At 39.0% G+C, this 23,716-nt stretch overlaps 1 protein-coding gene across 1 annotated transcript in view; it reads left to right on the top strand.

Annotated features, from left to right (window-relative positions):
- SLC7A6 (solute carrier family 7 member 6) overlaps positions 1-23,656 on the top strand; it is a 28,809-nt gene extending 5,153 nt beyond the window's left edge. The window contains 9 exon segments of the mRNA XM_052686628.1: positions 613-1,178; positions 4,759-4,884; positions 6,505-6,649; positions 8,904-9,027; positions 18,353-18,456; positions 19,475-19,571; positions 20,687-20,836; positions 21,560-21,743; positions 22,790-23,656. Coding sequence (XP_052542588.1) covers positions 613-1,178; positions 4,759-4,884; positions 6,505-6,649; positions 8,904-9,027; positions 18,353-18,456; positions 19,475-19,571; positions 20,687-20,836; positions 21,560-21,743; positions 22,790-22,884 — 1,591 coding nt within the window. The 3' untranslated portion in view covers positions 22,885-23,656.
- The last annotated feature ends 60 nt before the right edge of the window (positions 23,657-23,716 follow it).

Here is a 23,716-nt window from a genome sequence, read left to right as displayed (position 1 = left end):
AAAAAATGAGGCAGTGGGAGCTGGGAACTGAATTTCTTGGAGAAGGTTTAGGGTGGAAAAGCAAACTATTATGGGATACAAATCAGCAGTTAGATGAGGGGAATTCTGGACTGAGTGTCTCTTCCCATTGCCCCTTGTTACAGCCTACGTTATGTTGATAAAGCATGCAGTCCTGCTCCTAGATTACCTGTGTAAGTACAGTAAGCACATCTGATGGATTTGTAAGCACTGCAGTAAATCTGTGTTCATGCTTCAGACTTCCAGTTTGGTCTTAGAATGCTTTCATTTATTTACGTTTCCTCATTTTGACTCTGCTCTTTTTCAACTGGGTAGTTCCTCAATTCTGTCCTTCCTACTTTTTCCCTCCCCCCAGAAGTGGAAATTTCTTTCTCTACTTAAATTGTGCTGGCACTTGTATCACGCTGTGTCTATGTTGGTTTTTTGTTTGTTTGCTTTAACTACACATGGATTTCCCTTTGTGTAATGACACAGGTGAAGTAATAGAAGGGGATTTCACATAGGGTGGGAAGTTGGAAAGAAGACTTGGCAAGAATGTTACAGAATAACAATTTTTATCATGATTTCAGCTGTCTGTTTTGTTCTTGATTGCAGTTCGGAGCCGTGGAGAATTCACAGCCCTTCCATGATGGGAGAAAGGACAGACTGTGCTAAGTCTCATAGCTCACTGGCTGAATACAGCCCCGTCAGTAAATCAGACAAGACAGATCCAAACGACCACTCTGAAATACAGGATGGAAACCAAAACACAATGCAACTGAAGAAAGAAATATCTTTGCTAAACGGGATAAGCCTGATAGTAGGCAACATGATTGGCTCAGGTATTTTTGTCTCACCCAAAGGAGTTCTCATCTACAGCAAATCTTACGGATTGTCTCTAGTAATTTGGGCAATTGGAGGGATTTTTTCAGTCTTTGGAGCTCTCTGCTATGCTGAACTTGGAACCACTATTACAAAATCAGGAGCCAGTTATGCGTACATCTTGGAGTCATTTGGGAGCTTCATTGCTTTTATTCGTTTGTGGACCTCACTTCTAATTGTTGAGCCGACTAGTCAGGCAGTTATTGCAATCACCTTTGCTAACTACATAGTCCAACCTTTCTTTCCATCTTGTGATCCTCCATATATTGCTTGTCGTCTCATAGCAGCTGCTTGTGAGTGTAAGTATTTCTACCATGGTCATTTTTTTTTTATCTGCAATTAAGTTTCATTTAATCAAATCCTACCAAATCCCAGTGTTGTGTAATGAAATGATTTGAGTTACACTAGGAAAAAACAACTATTTCCAGGGTATGAACAACTTTAAAGTATTATTCTGTGAGTTGATGTGTTCTAATGCAGACGCACGACAGTGTTTAACACTTCTAAGTTGACTCGCATGAGAAAAATGAAAAACAGGTTGTTTTCCCTCAGAAAAATTAAATCAAACCCTGAGATATTGTTGGTGTGGTCTTGGTGCTTTCTTATGCTGTGAATTCTGCTGTAATTTATTTTTCAATAATTTCTCAGTGTAGACATGATTAGGTAGTTACTCTGGTTGATTTTCAGAAGATCAGAGAATCACAGAATGCCTTGGGTTGGGAGGGCATTAAAGGTGATCTAATTTCAAACCCTGGTGGTGATCGTTCATTCAGGGTTCTTTATGCTTGTTATTAACAGTAGCATCAGAAAAAGTACCTGTTTTAAAGCTGTTTTGAAATCAGGAAATCTTGTGTGCAGATAGAGCACTGAAATGTTTGTAATCAGCTGGCTTGGTTAGTCAGTATAGAGGAAAAACATCATGTGCTTCAAATCAGGATTGTTTTGCTGCGTGGAAAGAATGGAACTGATTGTACCATGTTTGTTTTGATTTTAGGTATTCCATATTAAGTTTTTATTCTACATGCATGTTCTTCATTTCCAGTACAGAATGAAAAATATCTTTCAGAAAGTCTGCTTGGCAACCCTTGGTTACGTACTGTGCAGTCTCACTGCATGCTATGGAGCCTGCCCTCCCTGTCATCCTGTGTTCTTGTCATTCAGCTGATAGGGAACTCGAGCTTTTTACTGATGCAGGAAGGAGATGAGCTGTTCTTAGTTGGTTCCCTTCTGAGGCAACAGGGAGCTTGTTGAAATAGCTGTGATGTTCCTTGTGTGGTTGTCTATGCAGAACTGTGGGGAGGGAACAGGCGCTTCCAATAGTTGAGCTCTAATTAGCTGTAGACACTCCCCTCTCCATTTTTGGGGGGTTAATTTGTTATTGCTCGGAAAGCACTCACGTGGGCCTGGGGGCACAGCTAATGGGAAGAATAATGACATACTTTCTACAAAAATATCTGTCAGCTTACTCAACTGTGTTCCCTCCCCACCCTCAGATGTATGAGCACATTTTGTTGTGACAGCTTCAGGGCAGGAATGAAGGACCTGTAACATCACGTCCACGTTCCTTGGACAGGTACTGTCCCAAATTATCCTGCCACAGATTTGTTGCTAAGAGAGGAAATCTAGCATCTTTTGGTTTTTTCTTCCTCCCTCCCCTCTCCCTTTTCTTCTGAAGACATGACAGCAAGCTCACAGTCGTGGAGATGAAAGACTTATTGTAACTGTTCATGCTGTGGTTTAAATGATTGTCTTGCCTTGTTCCAGGCCTCAGGCTGACACAAATCCCTGCTCTCCAGCTTCATGTGGCTGTTGCTGCTGAAGTCTATGCTGCTCCCTGGCAGGGCTGCAGTTGTGTCATTCCTTACCTGTGGATAAGGGCAATGCTGTATTAATGAAGCTGCTGGCAGCCAAAGTCTGAACACTGGTTATGTATAGATTGTATGTGAAAATAGGTGGGCTCTTGGCGGTGTTTTGTTCTAACAGTAGAACAGCAGTACTCTGGTGAGGTCTGTCTCAGAGTTACACAGCACTGCTTTGTCATTTGTTTTGGAAACTGGGTTGGCATCTGGTGCTGCAGAACTAAACATGGCAGTTCACAGCAACCTTAAGTAGCTAAGTGATATTAAATTGAAGAAAACATGAGAGGATAATGTTATTAAAAGAAAGGACATGATTTGTTCAGATTCTTCATTGTTTTCTTTCATTTATCTTTTTTAAAGAGTCCAGAGACAGAAAAGCATTTTACCTGGAGAGCAAACCTTGACTCAGAATAAGGAAGAGCTAGTAAGAGTTGCTCCTAATTGAAAATTCCTTAAAAAAATTTTGAGAAATGCACCCTGCAATACACCCTGTGAGCAAACGCTCTGTGAGTAATACCAGTCGTTTACTCTGAAGAGCAGAGACCAGTAGAGTTGTTTTCATCCTGAGGGTTCTTTGCTAGCTGGCACTGCTGCCTTTTGAAATTTGATACAACTATTTTTCCCCTCTTGCCAAGCTCTGTGGAGTCTGGTTCAGCTGCTCTGCAGTGCCCACACCAGCAATGAGATCATTACCCTTCTTTTGTTATCTTTTACATGATTACTCTTCTGTTCGGTAACTGTGCTTATTACTTTTATATCTTAATAGGATCATATTGTTCTTGGATTATGGGAAAGGAAATGATTTATCACATCTCTAATTTTGATTTGCTGCCACCTTACTTCTTTATCAAGTTGAATTTTTATGTATGCACATGTTAAAAAGATACAGCACAAGAAAATTCTACGGAGATAAAAACTGCAGTGCAACTTGACCAGGTTTCTGCTAGCTAGTGGAAGCACTGGGAATTAGAGGAAAATGCATAAGAGTTGAAATAAAGAATAGAATGGTCATCTGGATAAGCAAAGTGTTCACTGGCCGTTTTTTATTGAGTAAAGGACACTGAAGATACTGAACCTGTGAAGTATTCAGCATTGGAGTTCAGGTTGGCTCTCTGCCTGAGGAAAAAGCAAAGTGTTGAGAGCCACAAAAACAGTATTTCAACAGCAGCTTGAAAAGCATTTTTGTGGGAAGTTGATCATATGAGTAAGTTTAGTCAGCTGCTGTTAGTAAAATACTTGTGAAATCTGGAACTTAAGCTCTATTTCAATCTTGTGAAATAGGTCTGACACTGATTTATTGTGGGGTAGAGGGAAGGACGTACTTTGAATATGCAGTGTTTGCTACCAGTTCCTAAAAATACAGAATCATAGAATAATTTGTGTTGGAAAAGATCTTAAATATCATCTTGTTTCAATTCCCTGACATAATACTGCAATAGTTACCATGTCATTTGGTCAGGTCTATTCAAGTCTCAGTTGTTAATTCAGTATAACACAACTGGGAAAGAGCAACAAATTGCCTGTGACCAAGTTCTGTATTTTAAATACTTTGTGGTTGTTGAACTCATCCTCAGACTTAACAACGAAGGGGGGGAAAATCTTTTAAAGCACTACTTTAAATATTTACTTAAAGGATTTTTTGGATGATCTTTCATTTATAGGAACAATATTGGTGAATTTAAGTTAATAATTTCATGCCTTGGTTTCTCTAACTTCAAAATTGTTGCAGAATGTATCTGATGAGGGGTAGCCGGGAAATGGATCATGTTTTTAGAGGACCACCAATGTGGGGAAAGTCTTTCCTTCCCTCTTTTGAAACAGTGTGTTTTATGTGTGTTTCCTCTGTTGTTTTTTGGTTTGTTTTCAACCAGTGTGTTTTCAATACCTACATGCTGGTACTCTGCTTGGTTTAGTCTCAGTAGCAGTGTAACAGGTGAGTGCTTATTATCTTTGAAAAATGAATTAAATTGAATAATGTTCAAATTGCTTTTTAATTTGTTTTTCTTCTCCCCGCCTCTAGGTCTTCTAACATTTGTAAATTGTGCCTATGTAAAATGGGGAACACGGGTGCAGGATATATTCACTTATGCTAAAGTTGCTGCTCTTATTGCTATCATCGTAACTGGAATTGTTAAAATATGCCAGGGTAAGCATATAATTGTGGAGTAATATGGCACTGTGATAAGCTATCCTGTCTCAGTTGACTTTGAGCTAGGAGAAAGAAAGTAACTAGTTGCTCAGCCATTTCATGCCCCTTACTGCCTGCTGTGGGGAATAATAAAGGGAAACAGAAAAATGCAGAGCTAGCAAAATACAACAGGAGTGAAGAAAGCTGTGAGTTCCTGTGCAAGAACATCTTACTTTGCACTGAGGTCAACTGAGTGTTATTTTCACAAAATTAACTTAGTGCAGGTCGGAAGGTGACCGAACCTGAAGGCAGACAGACGTGTAAGAGCAGTGTGACCAGATCTGTGTGACAAAAGCTCGTCGTCGTTTTTATGCTCAAATCCTGAGTGCTGTTACAGCTGTTGAAAGTTAGAAAGTTGATGCTGTGGGGGATTTTGTGTGTCTTGTGTGTGCTGGGCTTGTGCCTTCAAGTTCAAGGAGAAAATTCTCAACCAAGTTTTATTCTTTGCCTTTCCCTTGAGGAGGATTTATTGCTGTGCTAACTTAGACAGAATAATTAGACATTACTTAAAATGAATAAAATTACCCTGCTTCAAAGCTGCCACAAATGCCTTTTCCTGTGAGTCCAGCAGTTTATATCCCTTGCTCTAAGTGGTTGTTGCTGAAAGAAACTACTGCGAATGGAGCAAGAATAGCACAGCTGAGCACCTTGCCAGAGTGCTCTGTGCTCAGCATGTCTGTTTCATAGCTGCTAAGCTTGTTCCATACTAAGTTCTCCTTGGCTCATTTCTCAATTTCTAGCTCAGCAATTACTCTGCCTATGTTTGTGCCAAGGGAATAGCAATCTGTGATGAGGATAAAAAGCAGGAAATAGATGTGAGGGTAGATAAGAGGTCTCAAATACTTCCTGTCCAGTTCTGATGAAGTCTAAAGACTTTGGGATGCATAGTGCAGGGCACATTTTGGAGTGGCATAACAAGTCACCGTTCTGTATGTGTGAAGTAGTCTGAATATATGCAGCTGCCAAGATGGGGAAGGTATTTTGATTTGCTGAAGGTCAAAAGCTGACATGCATTCTCACAAATGCTGGTACAAAAAACACACGTTTCCCTCTTAGCTTGAAAAAATTTTCTCAGCAATACTTTATATTCTCTTTATTGTTCTGTTGCCTGTTATTAATAGATAACTTTTTTTTTTTTTTAAATCTGCTTTTATGTATTGTCACTGTTATCTGAAAACAAGCCTAGTCTTTGTTTTATGCATGGGCTAAATGACAGGAAGTTTAAAAGGTTACAGCAGGAGAGAGCGAATTATTTTATAGTGTTATTAAAAGTCTGAGTGCGATCACTGCTCCTTGTTTGTAGTTCAGTCTGAATCCAGTGTTCCTCAAGCTTCTGTGCCCTTGTAGGCAGGAAGGTGTGTTGGTATAGTAGTAGTGTCATCCACAGAGCATAGCTCGGAGTTCCTTACGTGCTCTGCTTAGTCTCATGGCTGAAGCACAGAGTGGAGATGAAGTGTTCAGCAGGCAGCTTTGAGGAAGTTACGATTTCTGAGTTTTTTGTGTCTGTGTGCCAAATTAAAAGAAATGACTTGGTGTATTTGATTATCCTGCAGCTCATTGTGTCTTCTCTGTATGCAGGATATTCATCACACTTTCAGAACTCTTTTGAGGGATCTTCTGTTGATATCGGAGACATTTCCCTCGCACTCTACTCTGCCTTGTTCTCTTATTCTGGTTGGGACACGCTCAATTTTGTGACTGAAGAGATCAAAAACCCAGAAAGGTGAGAGATCTGAGCTTCCTAAAACCTGGTTATTCCCAGCTGCTCGTTTTGTATGTCTTTTGCTAATGAGTTCTAAACTTATATGGAAATGAATGAAAACTACTCCATGCTCTCTGATGGCAAGGCCATGGATAATCACCAGCTAAGAATTATTAGCTTTAATCAAAGTTGTGAGAACTAATGAGTCTAGATGATTGCAGAATGCTCTATTCAATGCTTGATAAGCTTTTAGTTCAAGCCAGCACGTACTCTTGGAGCGGGTCCAGAGGAGGGCCACTGAGATGAAGAGAGGGCTGGAGCACCTCTCCTGTCTGAGGGAACTGGGCTTGTTTAGCTTGGAGAAGAGAAGGCTCCAGGAAAACCTCATTGTGGCCTTGCAATACTTGAAGGGGGCGTATAAACAGGAGGGGGAATGGCTGTTTGTGAGAGTGGGTGGTGATAGGACAAGGGGGAATGGTTTTAAACTGAGATGGGGCAGCTTTAGGTTGGATGTTAGGAGGAAGTTTTTCACCCGGAGGGTGGTGAGGCACTGGCACAGGTTGCCCAAGGAGGCTGTGGATGCCCCATCCCTGCAGGCATTCGAGGCCAGGCTGGATGTGGCTCTGGGCAGCCTGGGCTGCTGGTTGGTGACCTGCACACAGCAGGGGGTTGGAACCAGATGAGTGCTGTGGTCCTTTGCAACCCAGGCCGTTCTATGAATCTGATACTTTTAGTTGCAACAGGTGTTAATGCTGCGCTGTAGTAGCTGTGCAAGTCTGGGCTATGTTTATCTATGCAATAATTCTAATTTAATATTGAAGAATGTTATCTTCTACATGAATGCGTGGTATAAAAGTGTGACTGACTACACTAGTCCTGTTTGGTCTTGAGTCTGTAAGCAGACACCTTTATGTTAAAAATAGAATGCCATTTGATTTTTTTTGCTTCCTATTATAAGCAACAGCTTGGATTGCTGTAGCTGGAAGATAAAGAACGAGAGTTTTTGTTGTTTTCTTTCCATTCTCCCAGCAGTGAACTTGTACAATTCCTTCTGTTACTCCAGGGTTCTGTGCTGTGCATTTATTTAACAGTAGAATTGTGTGTTAAAAATATAAAATAGTGGATAATTATTTTTAATTCTAAAAATAACTATTTTTAGTCAGACTGAATTTCAGGTTGATGACAGTATTTCTTTGAAATGTCTTGCAAAGATTTATTATAGGTGTTTAGAATAGATGTCCATGTTATGTTTGCAATTAAAATGTTTGTTGTTTTTGCTCCTGCTGAAAGGCATCCCCTTCTGAGTGCTGTACTTTCCCATCTCAGAATTCGTGTATTGTTCTGTGCTGACAATTGGGTAACACTTGTGTTAGGTGTATTGTTTGTGAAAAAGTCCCACAGGATACATGGCTGATGGAAACTTCTTTTGGTACGTTTGTTATTTACAGGCAGTAGTGCCTCACACAACTTTCGTTGACAAATGAAGCTGATAAAATTCAAATTCCAGCTTTCTGCAGTAGCCTGGCATTGAAGAATCTTCTGAAGTGTGCTTCATTTTTGTTTGTGGTTCTTTTGTTCATTTGCTTTTGTGTGTTTGTTGTGTTCATGTCAGATGCTCATCTGTGTCACCATTCTGTGTTTTTGACTTTAAAGTGAGTGACTGGGAGAGGAAGGCTGAAAGAAGTGCTGTGTATATTTGGTTCCAAGTCCAACCATGCACCTCACACTGCGAGTCCACCACTGAACCATGTCCATAATCACCAATATTAAGCAGCCTGCTTAGTTTGTTCTGTGCTGTCATGAGTGCAGATGAGATAAAGGCTTTTACTTTGGCACAGTGGGTCTCCATGCTCTCATGCTAGACTACAGCATTCTCCAGGCAGAATGAGTGCAGTGGCTCAGAGCTCTGCCCCTCTGGATTCTACCTATGGTGCTTAACATGGCCAGTAGGAAATAATTTAAGGCAGGTGGATTTGAAGGCTGTTGTCACTGATCTGGAAACCCTAAAGTTAGGGTGTTGAAGAACAGCGTAGAATCTCTCTTTGTACATAATTTATGTGAAGATGTACTACATTACATTTCTAATTCTGCTAGTATTCTGTATTAGAATTTCCAGTTTTGAAAGAAACCAAAGTCTTCCAGAGCTACCTATTTTGAAGTCTTTATTTTATCTTCGTACCTTTCATCTCTAAGGTGAAGGATGCAAATCAGTGAGATAATTCTGTTACTGATTTTTTCCTTAGGCTGTGGGTTTTATTATTTCCTTGTCTTACAGGAACTTGCCCCTGGCTATTGCTGTGTCTATGCCAATTGTGACTGTCATCTACATTATGACCAATGTAGCTTACTATACAGTGCTGGATGTTCAGGCTGTTCTCTCTAGTGATGCTGTGGCAGTGGTAAGTTGAACATGTAGCACTTTGCTGTGTTACTCACCCTTCACTTCTTAGGGATGTATTTCATGTGTTTCTCAAGCGGAACAGAACAGGAAAAAAGTCCTTACTCTCCTGTAGTGCTTCAGTGAATACAGAGAGAAGAAAAGACTCGCCGTGAAAATTCGATCTTAACGTGAAAAATAGTTAATGAAGTGATGTGCAATGGTAATGTATGAGCAGACTGAATAAAATAAGCTCAGATACAGCTTGTTAATGTGTTTTGCATGGAAGCCAACAAGACTTGTGTGTTTTGAGCTGATTGTAAGTTAGACTCATTAGTACATAATGGTCTTTTCTGTTCCTTCATGCTGTAGTATTTAAAAAGCCCAACATTCTGCTTGGGTATTCACTGGTGTGATGCATATCTGGAGAGGAATGTGTTGCATTAGCTTTTAGCTTTAGTTTAGCTTTACATCTCCTTTTCAATAACTTAAATCCCCGTCTTCCCAAGGTTGTATTAATTACAACAACAGCTTTTAATATTTAAATTGTTTTTTTGTTTATGGACAGAAGTTCAAGTCCAATTAAAGTATAAAGCTTCTTAAAATGAAAGTCGGACAAAAGGTGTTTTATACTCAAAGCTGGTCATTATACAAAAGTGAAGGGTTTTTTTTTTTGTTTTGCTTCCTTTTCCTGTAGCTGTGTTTCTGATTTATGTATCCTTTAGATTTTATGGGCAAAATCTCACCACCTGTCTGGATATTTACATTGGAGGAAAAGAAATAGCCTTCCTCCCCTTTATATTCCCATGTAGCTTCTAAAATTTAAGTAGCTGGACAATGGGCAGAGAGAGTTAAATTAATCAAAATAAAGGAAATACACACTTGGTTCCCATAGGGGATTGTGTGATAAAAGCTGGTTTAGCCAATCAGCAAGCTCTTGTATAAATGCATTTGGGCAGAAGGTTAGGCAAGAGCACTTAGCTGACATATTTAAAACTTGAAGTATTGGGGTTTAATGTAAGCTTGCAAAATAGTTTATGGTAAATGTGAGTTGTAGGCTGTTGTTTCAAAAGTAGTTATGCAGACATTTATTTCAGAACATATCGAAAGCAGCTAAATTCTAATCCTTGGCCTCCTCGTAACTTGAATGTAGAGATGGCAAGTTGTCATAAAATGCATCATTACAGACTTGATGAAACACTTCAGAATGAAACAAGAGAAGACAGGGATGGAAAATATTTAATTTTGAGTCAGCATGTAGGAAGGGTCATGATGTCTCCACAATGTTTCTGTTGTAGGCTATGGTATCCCATGCACAGTATCTTTCAGTGCTCTCAATAGTATTTTAAATTCTTCTCTATAATGAATTAATCCAGACAAAACTAAAAGCCACTACAACTGTCCATCATGAGTTCAGGAAAGCAATACACTATTGTTTTCTTTAGAAGATTTGGAAAATATTTTGTTTTGACAGCAATGAAACTCCAGAGCAGGCTGCCCACCAAGAGCACGCTGTGGTTACTGCTCAGCTCCTGGCATTGCCAGCACAGAGGGTTTACCTGGCTGTTTGGTGACGGGACCAGGAGGGCTGATCCACCTTGGGAACTTTGAGGGAATGGTTCAGTCTGTGGCCCATCCAGCCCCTGTGGCTGTGGAGAGCAGGTGGTTGCACTGCAGCAGGAATGGGTGACTAGATAAAGAAGGGATCAGGGATGCCTGGACATTAACATGCAGGTGAAACTGAAGGCTAATTCTTTGTGATTTTACCTGTACTTCATATAGTTATTTGACATGGTTTTAGATAAATGAGTATATATTTATTTGTGTATATATACATTTGTGTGTGTACACATATATACACAATATAATCATAATGAAATTGCAGCTCGCAGAAATGATCAGGTCTCCTTTTATGGGATGCATGTGAAAATGGAAGATTAAAAAAAGAAGGAAGGTGACTTAATCCTCAGTAATCTAATTGCTTGCTGACATGTTAGGTGACTAGAGTATAAATGAAAATGTGTTTGAGATTCCAAGGGATTTATGGGTTGTGATAGTTTTAATGGAACTTAATGGGATGATTGACTTTAGACATCTACGGCTGTGCTTTTTCATTAGATCTCAGGATTGCCAAATGCTTGCACTTAAAAGTTTAACTAAACTAAAGGCATAACTGTCTAAAGGCATTTTTGCTGAGATGCTACTGGCTGGCAAACAGTGTTTTGCTGAGTGCCATTTCTTATATCCCTTTTGGAATGAAAAGGTGGGAGTTCAGCTGAACTTAACACGACTCATTAACGATTCCTTTTTGTTGCTGATTGCCCTGTTTTAGAAACCAATTTTAAGCTTGGTCTGCTAATATATTAACAATCAGTGTGGACCTCAGCAAGGAATGGGGTAGAGTAGAACTGGTGATCTGACACACACACGCTGTTGTAATGCTATTATTTCAGATTGCAGTGGATGAATGCAGAAGGTGTGCTCTTGGAATATATCCTCTGGTTTAGTGGTTTAGCCTGTCCTAAAAGGGAAGCTGCCCTTAGCTCTGAGTCTGCGGAACAGTGCAAACCATTAAGCAGCAAATGGCAATAACTGGGAGAGTTTCTTCATGAGTGCATTGTAGGCTATGTGAGCAGACCACACGTGATGTGTGACACAGACAGCTGTCGTTTCCTTTTTATCTTGTAAGTAGTGGTTACATAAAATTACTATAAGGAATTTTTAAAGAAAAATTTCAATAATGTTGCTGCATTTCAGAACCTTTTGTGTAGTAAAGCAGCTGCTAAACTTAGCCTGTCTGCATTGATCTGGGTAGGAGTATCTTTCTTACATTCATTTCAGTCAAACAGCTTTGAGCTAGAAGGAGCATGCCACCAGTTTCTAAATGAGGAGAGGAAAGGTTCCAAGTAAAAGAAATGGTAGCAGTAGTGCATCTTTGCACATCACCTCACATTCTGTTTTTCTTAACGGCTGAGAGGTGAAAGAGATCTTACCAAGGACTGATATGAAACTAAATGATATAATGTCCTTCCTTTTAGTTCAGCATGGGCTTTGCTTCTGGTTTAATTCCACTGTCAGAGCTAAGAAACTCAGTTTCTTAAAGTTCTTTTTTTGTTGAAGTAAGTGAAGTAATGTGGCAACAGCTAGCTTAGGAGTCTGCAAATGCTTTTCAGCCATTTGCTGATCATGTGAAAATCACTTCCTTTCTCCTGTCAGTGTTTCAGTTCTCACTTCTGTTTCACTTCTGTATGCAAGCCATCACAACCGCTGCTGTTGAGATTAATGCACATGAATCAGTTCCTCTGTAGCAAAGACACACAGAAAAAAGTGCAGAAATTTTATTTCAGTTTCCCATGTCCTTGAACAGCTATTTCTTGCTATTAAGAGTGCCACTGTAATGTTTGTTCATGAAGAGGGCAGCTGGCTCCTCAGTCACTTGATCTTTTTTGGGCTACCTCATCTTCTAACAGGGAAGAGTGTGCTAGCTGGCATACCCTGTGAACATAGCTTGTTCCCTGCTTCTTCCGTGTGGTCGTGTCTTTTTTTCTTTTTTCTGTCTGGTTGATTGCATTCATACAGTGGGTAGCATTTAGCAACTTGCTTCCAGTCAGAAAAATTAAAAATGCTTTGTGATAGAAGCAGCTGATTGCTCTGCATAGCTGGCTGTCATCTTTCACGAGGCTGTACAGCTCAGCCATCTTTATTCCAAATCTACAGCCAATTTCAGCTGTGTCTTTGAATTCTGTCTTGTGAATCTGGCACTGATCAGTCCAACTTAACCTGGTGTGCTCATATTCTAAAACAGGCTTGCTTTGCTTTGGCATACCTCCTCCTCCAGTGAGATAGAAACATGGGAGTCTGTGTGACTTAATGGTTTAAATTTTCCACGGTGGATAGTTGAACAACTTTTGAAATGTTCATTTTGCTAAATTTAGCCAGAAATTGCCAAGTTACTATTAGACCTTGTGTGTTATTTCCCTTACTTCATTTGGCCAGTCAGTGGCTTCTTTCCTGAAGAGGGAAACCTGCTTGTCTTTAGCTGCCTGTGTCACATCCGCTATCCTTAGTTATGCTCACACCTTCCAGTAAGGCTCCTTTGGATGAAATGCATGTTCTGTACCTTATAATGGAAGAACTGTTAATTAGAATTATCAATAATACAAGGAGATAATTATGCCTCTTTAAATAATTCGACCAACAGAATGGCAGATGAAACAAGAATGACAGGAGATCTGAACAATTTTTTCTTTAATGCCTTTCTATGTCACCTTTATGATTTTCTGGCAGTGCTTCCAGTTGATGTTCTCCTTCTCTCCTGTCTTTATAATACACAACAATAAATCTAACTTGGTCAAACTGAGCAGATATCATACAGTATCGTGACAAATGTGATCTATGACAGTAAGAAACCTGATGTGCTCAGTGGCTTTTTTATTTGGGCAGCTTCCTGATCACCATAGATCATGGTCTATGTTTCCCTTAGGAATTAGCCCCTTAAAGGCCTGAGAAGCTGAGAACTGAGAAAACAGTTCAGTCTGCCAAATCCTGTAATGCGTGGATTTATACTCTGCCTCAAGAGAGAAGTCATAACAGAATTAATTGCACTTCCTGATACTAGCCAGACTGCTCATTATCTCTTTCACATTATATATGAGGTAAATATGGGTAAGAATGTTGGAGAACTGAGCCTGGAAAAACTTGCATGTGCAATGAGGTTTTGAAATGAGCTATTTAAAGAGGCTCTGTAGATACCTTTTAAGCCTTCCTAATCAAAATACCTCAGTCTTTCAGTGTAGCTTTGTATAAATTTCTGGTTCCTGTTAGATTACATTCTCTTTGCATTTATCCATCTGATCAGTACTGTATTTCTGACTTGCCAGCATTGCTTGCAGTCTGTGCTCTCAATGCAGTCTGATATTTTTCATGTGCACTTTTATGTGCAGCCATATGATGGATGAACGAAGCAATTCTCATCTTCTGGTTCCTAAAATAAATGTGGGTCATTCTGATTGTCTTGTGTGCCTGAATTACTGGGTGTGAGGTGGGATCCTGTGTGCTTTGTTGTGGCAGCTCTTTGTGTGGGATAACTCCTGCTGCATTTAGTTCAGGGCATTCATATAGAACTATTGTTTGGACACTTAGAAGGATAAAATATTCTTGCAACCATTCACTGAATACCGGCTGATGATCATGAGATCAAACTAAGCCAGGTCACAGATGTAGTTAAATTAGTCATTCACATCTCTAAACGAAGCTGTAATTCAATAGTTCTTCTGGGAATGAAGCATAACATTGTGAGGAAATGAAGGCAGTTCAGCTGAGAAGTGCATGGCTGGGAGCACCTGACTTCTTTCTTCATTATTTTTCCTTGTTGATGGTCTGGGAAGAAAGTCAGAAAGAAGGAAGTGATTCTAGGTACGTGTCTCTCTACACTGTGTGTGTGTGTATGTGTATCTTACATGTCCAATGTATGGGAGGGCAGAAAAAGACATTATCTTTAATTGCAAGTGCTGCGTAAGCCACTGAATTCTTTTATGTTTCCTGGCTATTAGGAACAGTTGTAGTTGAAGTCTGGGCTACAGGGCTTGACAGACCATAGCAGAGATGACAATTTAATCTCTTAATCCTTCTTGCTCTTTAGACTTTCTCAGAAGAAACCTGAGAAGAAATCCATCCCCATAGTGGTGGCTTTCTCCTGTTATGGTGGACTAAATGCTTCTGCTATAGCTGCCTCCAGGTAGGCTCCTCTGTCATCCTCCACATACCCCTCCAAATGCTCTATTCTGTTGCCAGCTCATTTGTTTTTATAAATGCACTTCACTGCTCCCAGAAGTAGTGGTAGTTAAAGTGGAATTGGTCAGATGCTCAGTTCAGAGCCCAGCCCCAGCTCATTTATGGAGGATTCATGGTTGTAAAACTACAGTGTTAGCAGAAAGCAGCCACTAACTCTTCTCCCTCCCCTTTTATTTTCTCTTGGCATATTGCACGTGGTGTATGTGCTTGATAACTTGACTGTTTCCTGTACTTTTCTCTGTCCTTCTTATGCAGAATAACCATCTGTTGTGCACGCAGTTGAATGCTTATCATGGCCACTTTTAGCTTTCAGTGACGCCCCCTGATAAAGAAACACTATAGCATAGCCTTGGTGATGACATTTCTTAGCATCTGTCAAAATAAAGCGTTGGAGGATTTACTAGTATGGAAGTGAGGGATAGAAGTGTGATTTATGCATTAGTAGTAATGTAAGAACTTGGCTGATTTTTTTTTAGTTATATTTTTTAATGTTGAAAGCAAGATGAGAAAACAGCTGCACAAAACCTTTGGGACTATACCTGTCATGTCAAGCTAGGCACTACCTCTACTAGGTGCTATCTCTAGAAAGTTTACTTCAGATACCTTTCAACTGAGCAACTAAGTTTTGCTGAAAGATCATTTAGCAGACAGATCTACTTGGCAGACCAAGCTGAACTTTATGGATCATTCTGAATTAAAATACTCTTTTGCCTTTCCTTACCTAGTAAAGCGAAGCTCTTGCTGTTAATGCTCCATCCTCTGTTCTCTCAAGAATCTCATTCAGAGCATTAGAAAATAAATCAGAAGTGACAGTGTGGATAAAGGCCCTGAGTGGGTTACTCTCTCTTTCAAAGGGGCTGACTGGTACAGATCCGGGAGAATTAATGATTTAGCCTTTGAGGTGGATCAGTAGTTCTTACATATCTTAGTGTCACAAGTCTGCTTCTGGAATACACTGACTGTGCAACATCTTCATCTGTGTATATTCTGTGGAAGTGATACCATGGATACCTTAGTATCAGTGACACCTTAATGCTCTCTGGGTTTTACTGCCCGTATGACTGACTTCTGTTTTTCAAGATGTGTGAAATAACATTAGCACATCTCAGAAAGATGGGACATGCATGATAGGATGGAAATGGACTTGAGTTAGTTTTACATTTGGCATCCTGCAATGGCCCTATACTAAATGTTTTCCAATTCCTTTTGGAACACAAAGAACAAACACAAACCTGCTTTTGGGGAAAGAGATTCTCCAGCTAGTTTGCATCCTTAGCATAAGACTATATTCTTACATTTTCCTTCTTTTTTTTTTTTTTTTTTAAACTGCAGCTGTTAATGTTACTTACGCAAATGCTTATCATTTAAGCAACCTTACTAAACAGCTTAATCACATTGAGTGATTCCTGTATTTTAGCTTTGCATATTGAAAAAGTCCTCTGACAGTTACAAGGTTGGTATCTAACTTCAGTTGCTGTTTGGCTTTGGAAATGAGGCACTCCTGGCGTAAGTCATCGTTTGAAATGATTGAACATCCTTGTAACAGTTGTCTGTTAGAGTTTTCAGCTCGTTCTCATTCTTAACCTGTTCTGGAGAAGTTGTAATAACCCAGTGAAAGCATTACAAGATGCGTTCTGCTTTGTGAGATCAGTTTGGTCAGAGCTGCATTTAGATCTGATGAAGATCTGAGAGAAGCACTGAATTCTTGTAGTTAATCTTGAGCAGCAAAAAATCTTTCAGGTATATTATTAATGTAAATTACTATTTGCTTTTTTTGTTTCGGTGGACTGAAAATGGGCAATCCATGGTACCCAGTTTTTATAACTTCTGTGGGACTTTGTGTGTGAGTGTTTTTCTTCTCCCCTGTGTTGATGTTGCATTTTGAGGGAACATATGCTAATGTGTCCAAAAAAGGAGAGGTCAGGAGAAGCAATGCTTAGGAAGAATTAGGTTGAGTTTCACAGTTAACTTGGAACCTTTTGGCAACGCTCTCACTGAAGCGATCTTTTGTGCTGCTCCTTAGCAGCAGGAAATCCTATTGTCTTTGAGGTTGAACCAGATCCAACAAAAGGATGGAATATTTTCCTTCTTAACGTGGATGGTAGTGTACAGCTAAGCAGAATGGGATTCTGAACCTTCACCTGGATGATGTGAAGAACAAAGCACTTCTGTCAGCCCAGACAAAAAAAAAACAGGAAACTTTTACTGACATAAAACCAAAACTTGGCCGGTTAATTATTCTGCATTACATTGAAGCTATATGGAGAGTTTTGCTTAAAAAAAAAAAAAAAAAAAAAAAAAAAAAAAAAAAAAAAAGGGTCTCTCATTGTATTAAAAAAAAAAATAAAAATCAATTGAATTTAATGTAGGTTTTAATCAAACCATTCCAAAGTCATATCATAATGCATTGCTTTTGTTAATTCTGTTCCTGGAACAGCCAAATCAAAAATTGACCACTGTTAAAGCCAGCTTTATATCCTACCAACAAAGGCCATTTCTGAATAGTAATTCACTTTGAGTGGACTTCCTAGGTCATAAAAAAAAAATAAAAATGGTAACAAAGAGTAGTGGTTCAAAGGGGAGACCAACAGGGAGATGGTTTGAAGGATTAGGATATTAAAAACTGATCCAAAGGGAAAGTTTATAGTAGAAACCACAGATCTGTAGAAAGCTGAGCTAGATTATAGGCTTCTTGTGTCTGATGGCCTTGAAAACAGAGCTGAAGGAGTGGTATGAAGAGAGCTTTGTAAGATTCGCGACTGCTACCTGCTGAGATGTGAGATTTCCACTGTGTATGTCCTAATGCCCACGAAATCTTGGTGGCAGTGTTTTTGAATACACTTGTGTAATTCATATATTGCTGTTCCATAGTGATCTAGTGCTAATGCAGGCCTTACCCCATCACTACTTTGACTGTTAGTTTGCATCAGGAGAAGGAATAATGGAAGTAATGAGCTGTCATAGATAGGATGCAGGTTACTATCTATGTGTGCTGTGCTTCTCCAATCATGCTGTTCAGTGCCTCTTACTGCTTGCTGTGAAATCATGGGGCTTCAGGCTCCTTAGCACTGTGCTATGGAAGGTCACATGCAGCTGGCCTGCAGTATTGCCTAGCACCACTAATAAAGGACTGTCTGAAAAACTACTTCCTCTATTAGCTGTGAGACTAGAGCCCAGGTCCTGATGACAGAGCTAAAGAGCAAAAACAAGTTGGATGGGAAATTGGAAAAGCAAGAGAATAGTCAATATGCTATACCTGAGCTCATTAATAATGTTAGACATAATCAGATGTACAAGATTAGTGAGAAAATTGTAAGAACACTCCTGTCTTTTGTGAGAACTATTTTGTGAACAGAAAATGTGAGTCCAGGTGCTTGGGTAAAGAGTTCTGTTCTTGTTTAGAATGAAGAAATGAGAAATGCTGTGTGCTGCATTATGGATTGTCCCTACTATGTTATTATTTTTCCATATAAACTTACAATAAAAGCCTTGATTATGTTGTTTTACATTAGTTTTGTTACAGATGTTTTCATGTTTGCTTTTTCTTTTATCAGACATTTGCTGACGAGGTGTTTGGTATCTTCAGTTGGACAATTCCAATTGCTGTAGCCTTTTCTTGTTTTGGTGGACTTAATGCTTCAATTCTAGCATCGTCAAGGTATCTCTTTTTGTTTAAAAAGTGTTCTGCAATATTCCTATGTGTTACTACTGCACTCATCTGTTATGAGTGGCAAAAGCTGTGTCATACTGGAACCTGTAACAAATAGCTGCAGTAAAATAACAGATGACATAAACCACAGTGTGGTAAATGTAGCACTGCCCTAAGCACTGCCTGACTTCCCTAAAGCTTCTGTATGACGTAGAGTGCAATTAAAGGTCAAATGAATGTTGTCTAGGAGGAAAGTTCTCATGCCTTTTAATTATTTGAATTGAATTATCATCCACTTCACTTGATAACAACAGCAAATTCTTGTTTTTAAACATATTCACTTTGAACTTACTTTGTAATCTAGTATCTTTTTCTCCAAGTAAAAGTTTTGAAAGTTGTTGCTATTAAGCTTTAACCCAAAACCATAGAATATGGTAGAATCTTTTTTCCTGAGCCCTGATTATAGGCGTAGCTACTGGCTTTAAATAGATTTGCTCAAGCATTTTAATATCCTTCCCCTTCACTGAATATATGCACAGTGTCTGTGCAGAACAAACACAACCTGGTGAGATCACATAGAGCAATTTATGGCTGACAGTAAAGTCAGACACGATTGGTTTATGACCAGACCTGTAGAAAGATCTCGCTTAACTATACACCCATCTCTTCTGGTTGTCACTGAAAACTGTTCTGCTGTGAACTGCAATGTCTTCAACAACAGCTTTCAGATATATATACATTTTTTATAGTGATAGGGCTTTATTTCATTTTCTATAGACATTATTTCATATGGAGGATGGTTTTCTAAGAAGTGGTTGTTAATGACGTGTTCCTAAAAGCTTATATATCTTTTTAATGGTTGTTGTAAAGTGCACTTTATAGGAGAGGCTGAGTCCATTTTCTAGTTTAAAGTACAAAATTTTGGAGTATAAACACATATCTAGAATGCTATTGGTTTTTTTCTGTAATTTGTTCTTTCTGGTCTTATGGCCTCAATATCTACTTTGTGATTTGTTTTCTTTTAAAGGCTGTTTTTTGTAGGATCTCGGGAAGGTCACCTTCCTGATCTGTTGTCTATGATCCATGTAGAGAGGTTCACACCTGTGCCAGCACTGCTCTTCAATGTAAGTAGTTTTTATTTTCAACAGTCTAGATCCATATGAACTATACAAAAGAAAACCTTGTTTCTACATAGGCTGTAATGAGACAATAGAGGAAACTCATACAAAACTGACTAACAGTCTCAAAAAGAGTTTCTTAACTGGAAAACAAACAAAAAACAACAACAAAAAAAAACAAGCAACCCACAACCTGCTGTACTCCTGTTACAGTCAAAAAATCAGCTCGGTGGAAGGGCAATGTGGGAGCAAGTAGCAGAGAGACTAACACAAATGGAATGGTGTTACAAAAGAGAAGTACTCACCCATCTCTGAAGATTAGGCTCACAAGGAAAACTCCACAAGGGAGGGATCTGCAACCAGAGACCCTTCCCCAGAGGCAGCCAGCCCTAAAATGGCACCTAAGAGAGGTGCAGCCAGGCTCCAACCCCTTCCTGTCACACAGCTGAACTGCATTCACCTGTGTTCCCAGGGCTGACCAGGTCCTTTCCCCTGGTGCTCCATCAGTGGTTCAGGCAGTGACTCAACAGTTCCCATACAACTAACAACAAAGAAAGTTGAAAGTGACTGAATGTGATTGGATTACTTTGTTTGGTGACTGTTGTGTAAGATCTGTTAGCAGACTTGTTTCCTCTAAGCTAAATACAGATAAAACAGTTCATAAAATTAGTATGTGGCTTCTGTGTGCAAAGTAAACTGCAGATGAAGATATTATCAACTTTAAAAATTGAGTTACTGTATAACCTATCATGCTGATAAAAACCTCTAATGGATACTAAAGAGTTATTACAAACTGATATGGAGTAAGAAATTATTTCTTCTAATCGTGGGTAAATTGTAAGAAGTGTCGTACTTGTACTCCTGCCTGCATGGGAAACATCAGTACATCTCAGCAGTGGGAATACTCAGAAATAATTGTTTAGTTGATGGCACAAGGGAGAAGTTCAGATTGACTATCAACACCAGCACAAGGTGATTTCTGAGACTGCAGATTTTGAGGGAGGCATAAAATCGTATGGAACACCAAGGAGAGAAGGATGGTGTTAACTTAATGCAAAAGCAGCATAAGCAGTGTGTTTCAAACTTCTCTTGTTCATCCCAGTCCTATTCTTTTCTGACAGTGTGCTATGACCCTAATTTACCTGGCTGTGCAAGATGTCTTCAAGCTTATTAATTACTTCAGTTTCAGTTACTGGTTTTTTGTTGGGCTGTCTATTGCTGGTCAATTATATCTACGTTGGAAGGAACCAAATCGAGCCAGGCCACTGAAGGTAAAATTTACTTCTACAGAGTTGTTTTAAACCCCTCTATTTTCCGTAACTTTAGTGCACTAAGATCTGTACCATGCTTGTTATGCCCAAAGCTTACAAGGACACAAAATGTCTTCCATATTCTCCAGTGGAACATAGCTTGTTAGCTAGGTGAGAATAAGTAGGTATTGTAATAGTGTGCTCTTTTTTTGTATGTTAGTTCAGGCAGTATCCCATCTCTCTGTCAACTGAAAATGTCCAGTAGGCTAATGTAGTAAGGAACCTTTTTTTCCTTAAAATAGTTTCATTAGATTAGAAATCTCAAGTTGGGAATGCTTAAGTTAATTCTGTCACTGTAGACCACATTTAACTCTGTTGGTGTTTCAGTTTAATAGCTGATCCTCTTACCATCATCTCCTACCTGAAGTTTATATGCCCCGTGACAAAGTCCTTGTTTCCTCTGATTGAATGGATTTGTTTAAAAGCATACAATTCTGCTGCACATTTTCTTTGGACACAGAGGATGTACCATACCTCATTTTGCCTCGCAATTTTTAGCAGCTGTTGTCTTGAAGATTTCATACTATTGTTGTTTTTTAATGGTTTTAAATAACCAGACATACAAGAGGAAGAACAAACTATTTCACAAACAGATTCAGAGAGGAGACTGTAACTGTCACCAAAACACATGCAATTGTAGATAATAGTTATGTCAAAACATTGTGTTATTTTTTCTGTCTGCAGCTCAGTGTGGTTTTCCCAATAATATTCTGCATATGCTCAGTATTTCTCGTGGTTGTGCCGCTCTATAGTGACACCATCAATTCACTGATTGGAATTGCCATTGCTTTATCTGGGATTCCAGTCTTTTTCCTGGGAGTATATTTACCTGCATCAAGGAGACCTCAGATTATCAACAAGATTTTAGGTGAGTCTCTTCATAGATGTAGATTTTATTAGGAAAGAGAAAAATGTAGTGGGTGAATCTGAGTTCTTTGATGAAGAGAGTTGTGGTGGATTGACTCCAACTGGTTGCTCAGCACCCACAGAGCTCCCCACCCTCTGCAGCAGCATGGGGGAAAGGGTAGGAAGAAGAACAGCAAGAAAACAGTGTTGCTGGCACTGTTTTAGCTACAAATCTAAAGCATAGCACCATATGGTCTGCTATGAAGAATGTTACCTGCATCCCAGCTAGACCTAGTGAAAAGGGATACTGATTTTATGCTTGCTTATATATTCAATTTTTATTCACTTTTTTTTTTATTCATTAAAATACCATCCTCTTTCTACAGATTTTGTCCTCAGTTTTTAAACACCCTGGTCTAATCAAGCACATGAAAAGTTTTTTTTTTTGTTTTTTTTTTTTAATTAAGGCTGATTAGTGTAAAAGGGCTGGATGTTCTTGGCAATGCAAATAACCTGTCTTGCTGTAATGTATCAGTTGGTTAAAGATGCTGTTTATGTCAGATACAGATTGAATTTTCCTTCAATTGAATTACTGCAGTTAAATGATACGTTTCTTTCCAGCAGTGCTCTGTTATCATTACTGAGAAAGCCATAATGAGGGATGTGGGAAGGAAGATTTATAGCATAATCTTGGAATGTAACAGGATGTGCTGCTGCAGCAGTTAGTGAATATGTAAATACTCAATAATATTGTCATTGTGTGTTTTGTTTTGCTTTGCTTTTTTTTCTACAATTTTACACTCTTAGTTATAGGGAAAAAAAAGATTTTATTTCAGTAACTGGCAGAGTGCTTGAGAGGAAAAACACCCTAGGCTAGAGATAATGAAATCAACAGGACAACTTTAAGTATTGTTTGAAAATACTGAGTGCTTTCTTTTGTGGTTTGTACTTCCCTTAACAGAAGTGAGCAAGCATTCTTGACAGTTAATTGTCATTATTTGTGTACATGTTGTATAATTACAGTTGAGATGAGCACGAGTTCTGATCTGTCTTTTATTTCCTCTGCAGACGTAGTCACACGAAACATGCAGCTGCTCTGTTGCTGTGTTTTAACGGAGATGGACACAAGTGAAGAAAAGAAATTAGAAAACAAATCTAACTAAAATTTGAAAGCCATTCTAAGAACAGAAAGGAGAGTAAAGTGATTACAGCAGTGAAAGGGAATAAATGGAACTGGAAAAAGTGGGAAAACTGTTTCCGCTCATCTCTCAGAGTACTTGCAGATAGAATCCTGCATAGACCGTGCCCTCATGTCATCCCCTCACACTGAGATGTATTTCAGGGCATGTTATCATTGGATAATTATTACCTACTCATTTCAGGTACACAAGCTACACGTAAATACTCTTCATTCTGAATTTTCTTCAGAATTGCTAGTAAAATGGTAAGAGCTAATGGATCAAATCAGATTTCTGCAGAAACTGCAAGTGAAGCATTTTTAACTGAACTGAAAATCACTTTGAGTCAAAGGACTGGAAGCCATTTCCAACTTAATTATAATGGATGTTTGCATGAAATGATTTGCTGTGCCATCTCAGTTCTTATCCCAGAAGACAGCTGGCCGCATCACACCATGTAATTTCTCATTACTAGCAGAAAAATGAATCAAGTTGTGCTACTGTGTTTAAGACTTCTGTCCCTTCAAGAGAAACTTACCATTTCCATATACTGCATGGAAATGTGGTATCTATCTGTGGCAAGAATTTAATCAACAAAGCACCTTTCCAATGATACAAATTCCTTGATGCTGAAGATTTGATTTAGGATTCAGTGATTATGTTTTCTTTCTTTCCTGTCAGGCTGTTAGTACGTGGTCATCTACTACATGGTTATATGGAACTTTAATAATTAAAATGTTCAGTCTGAAGCTTGTAAGCATTTGTTTCTGAACTGTTTCTGCGAACGCACATTCCTAATGTTACTTCAGTCAGGAAA

This window comes from Tympanuchus pallidicinctus, unplaced genomic scaffold (genome assembly GCF_026119805.1).
Source record: "Tympanuchus pallidicinctus isolate F22 unplaced genomic scaffold, pur_lepc_1.0 scaffold22, whole genome shotgun sequence".
Lineage (NCBI taxonomy): Eukaryota > Metazoa > Chordata > Aves > Galliformes > Phasianidae > Tympanuchus > Tympanuchus pallidicinctus.
Note: the sequence above shows the minus strand (reverse complement) of the source record. Positions and strands in the feature narration are given on the sequence as shown.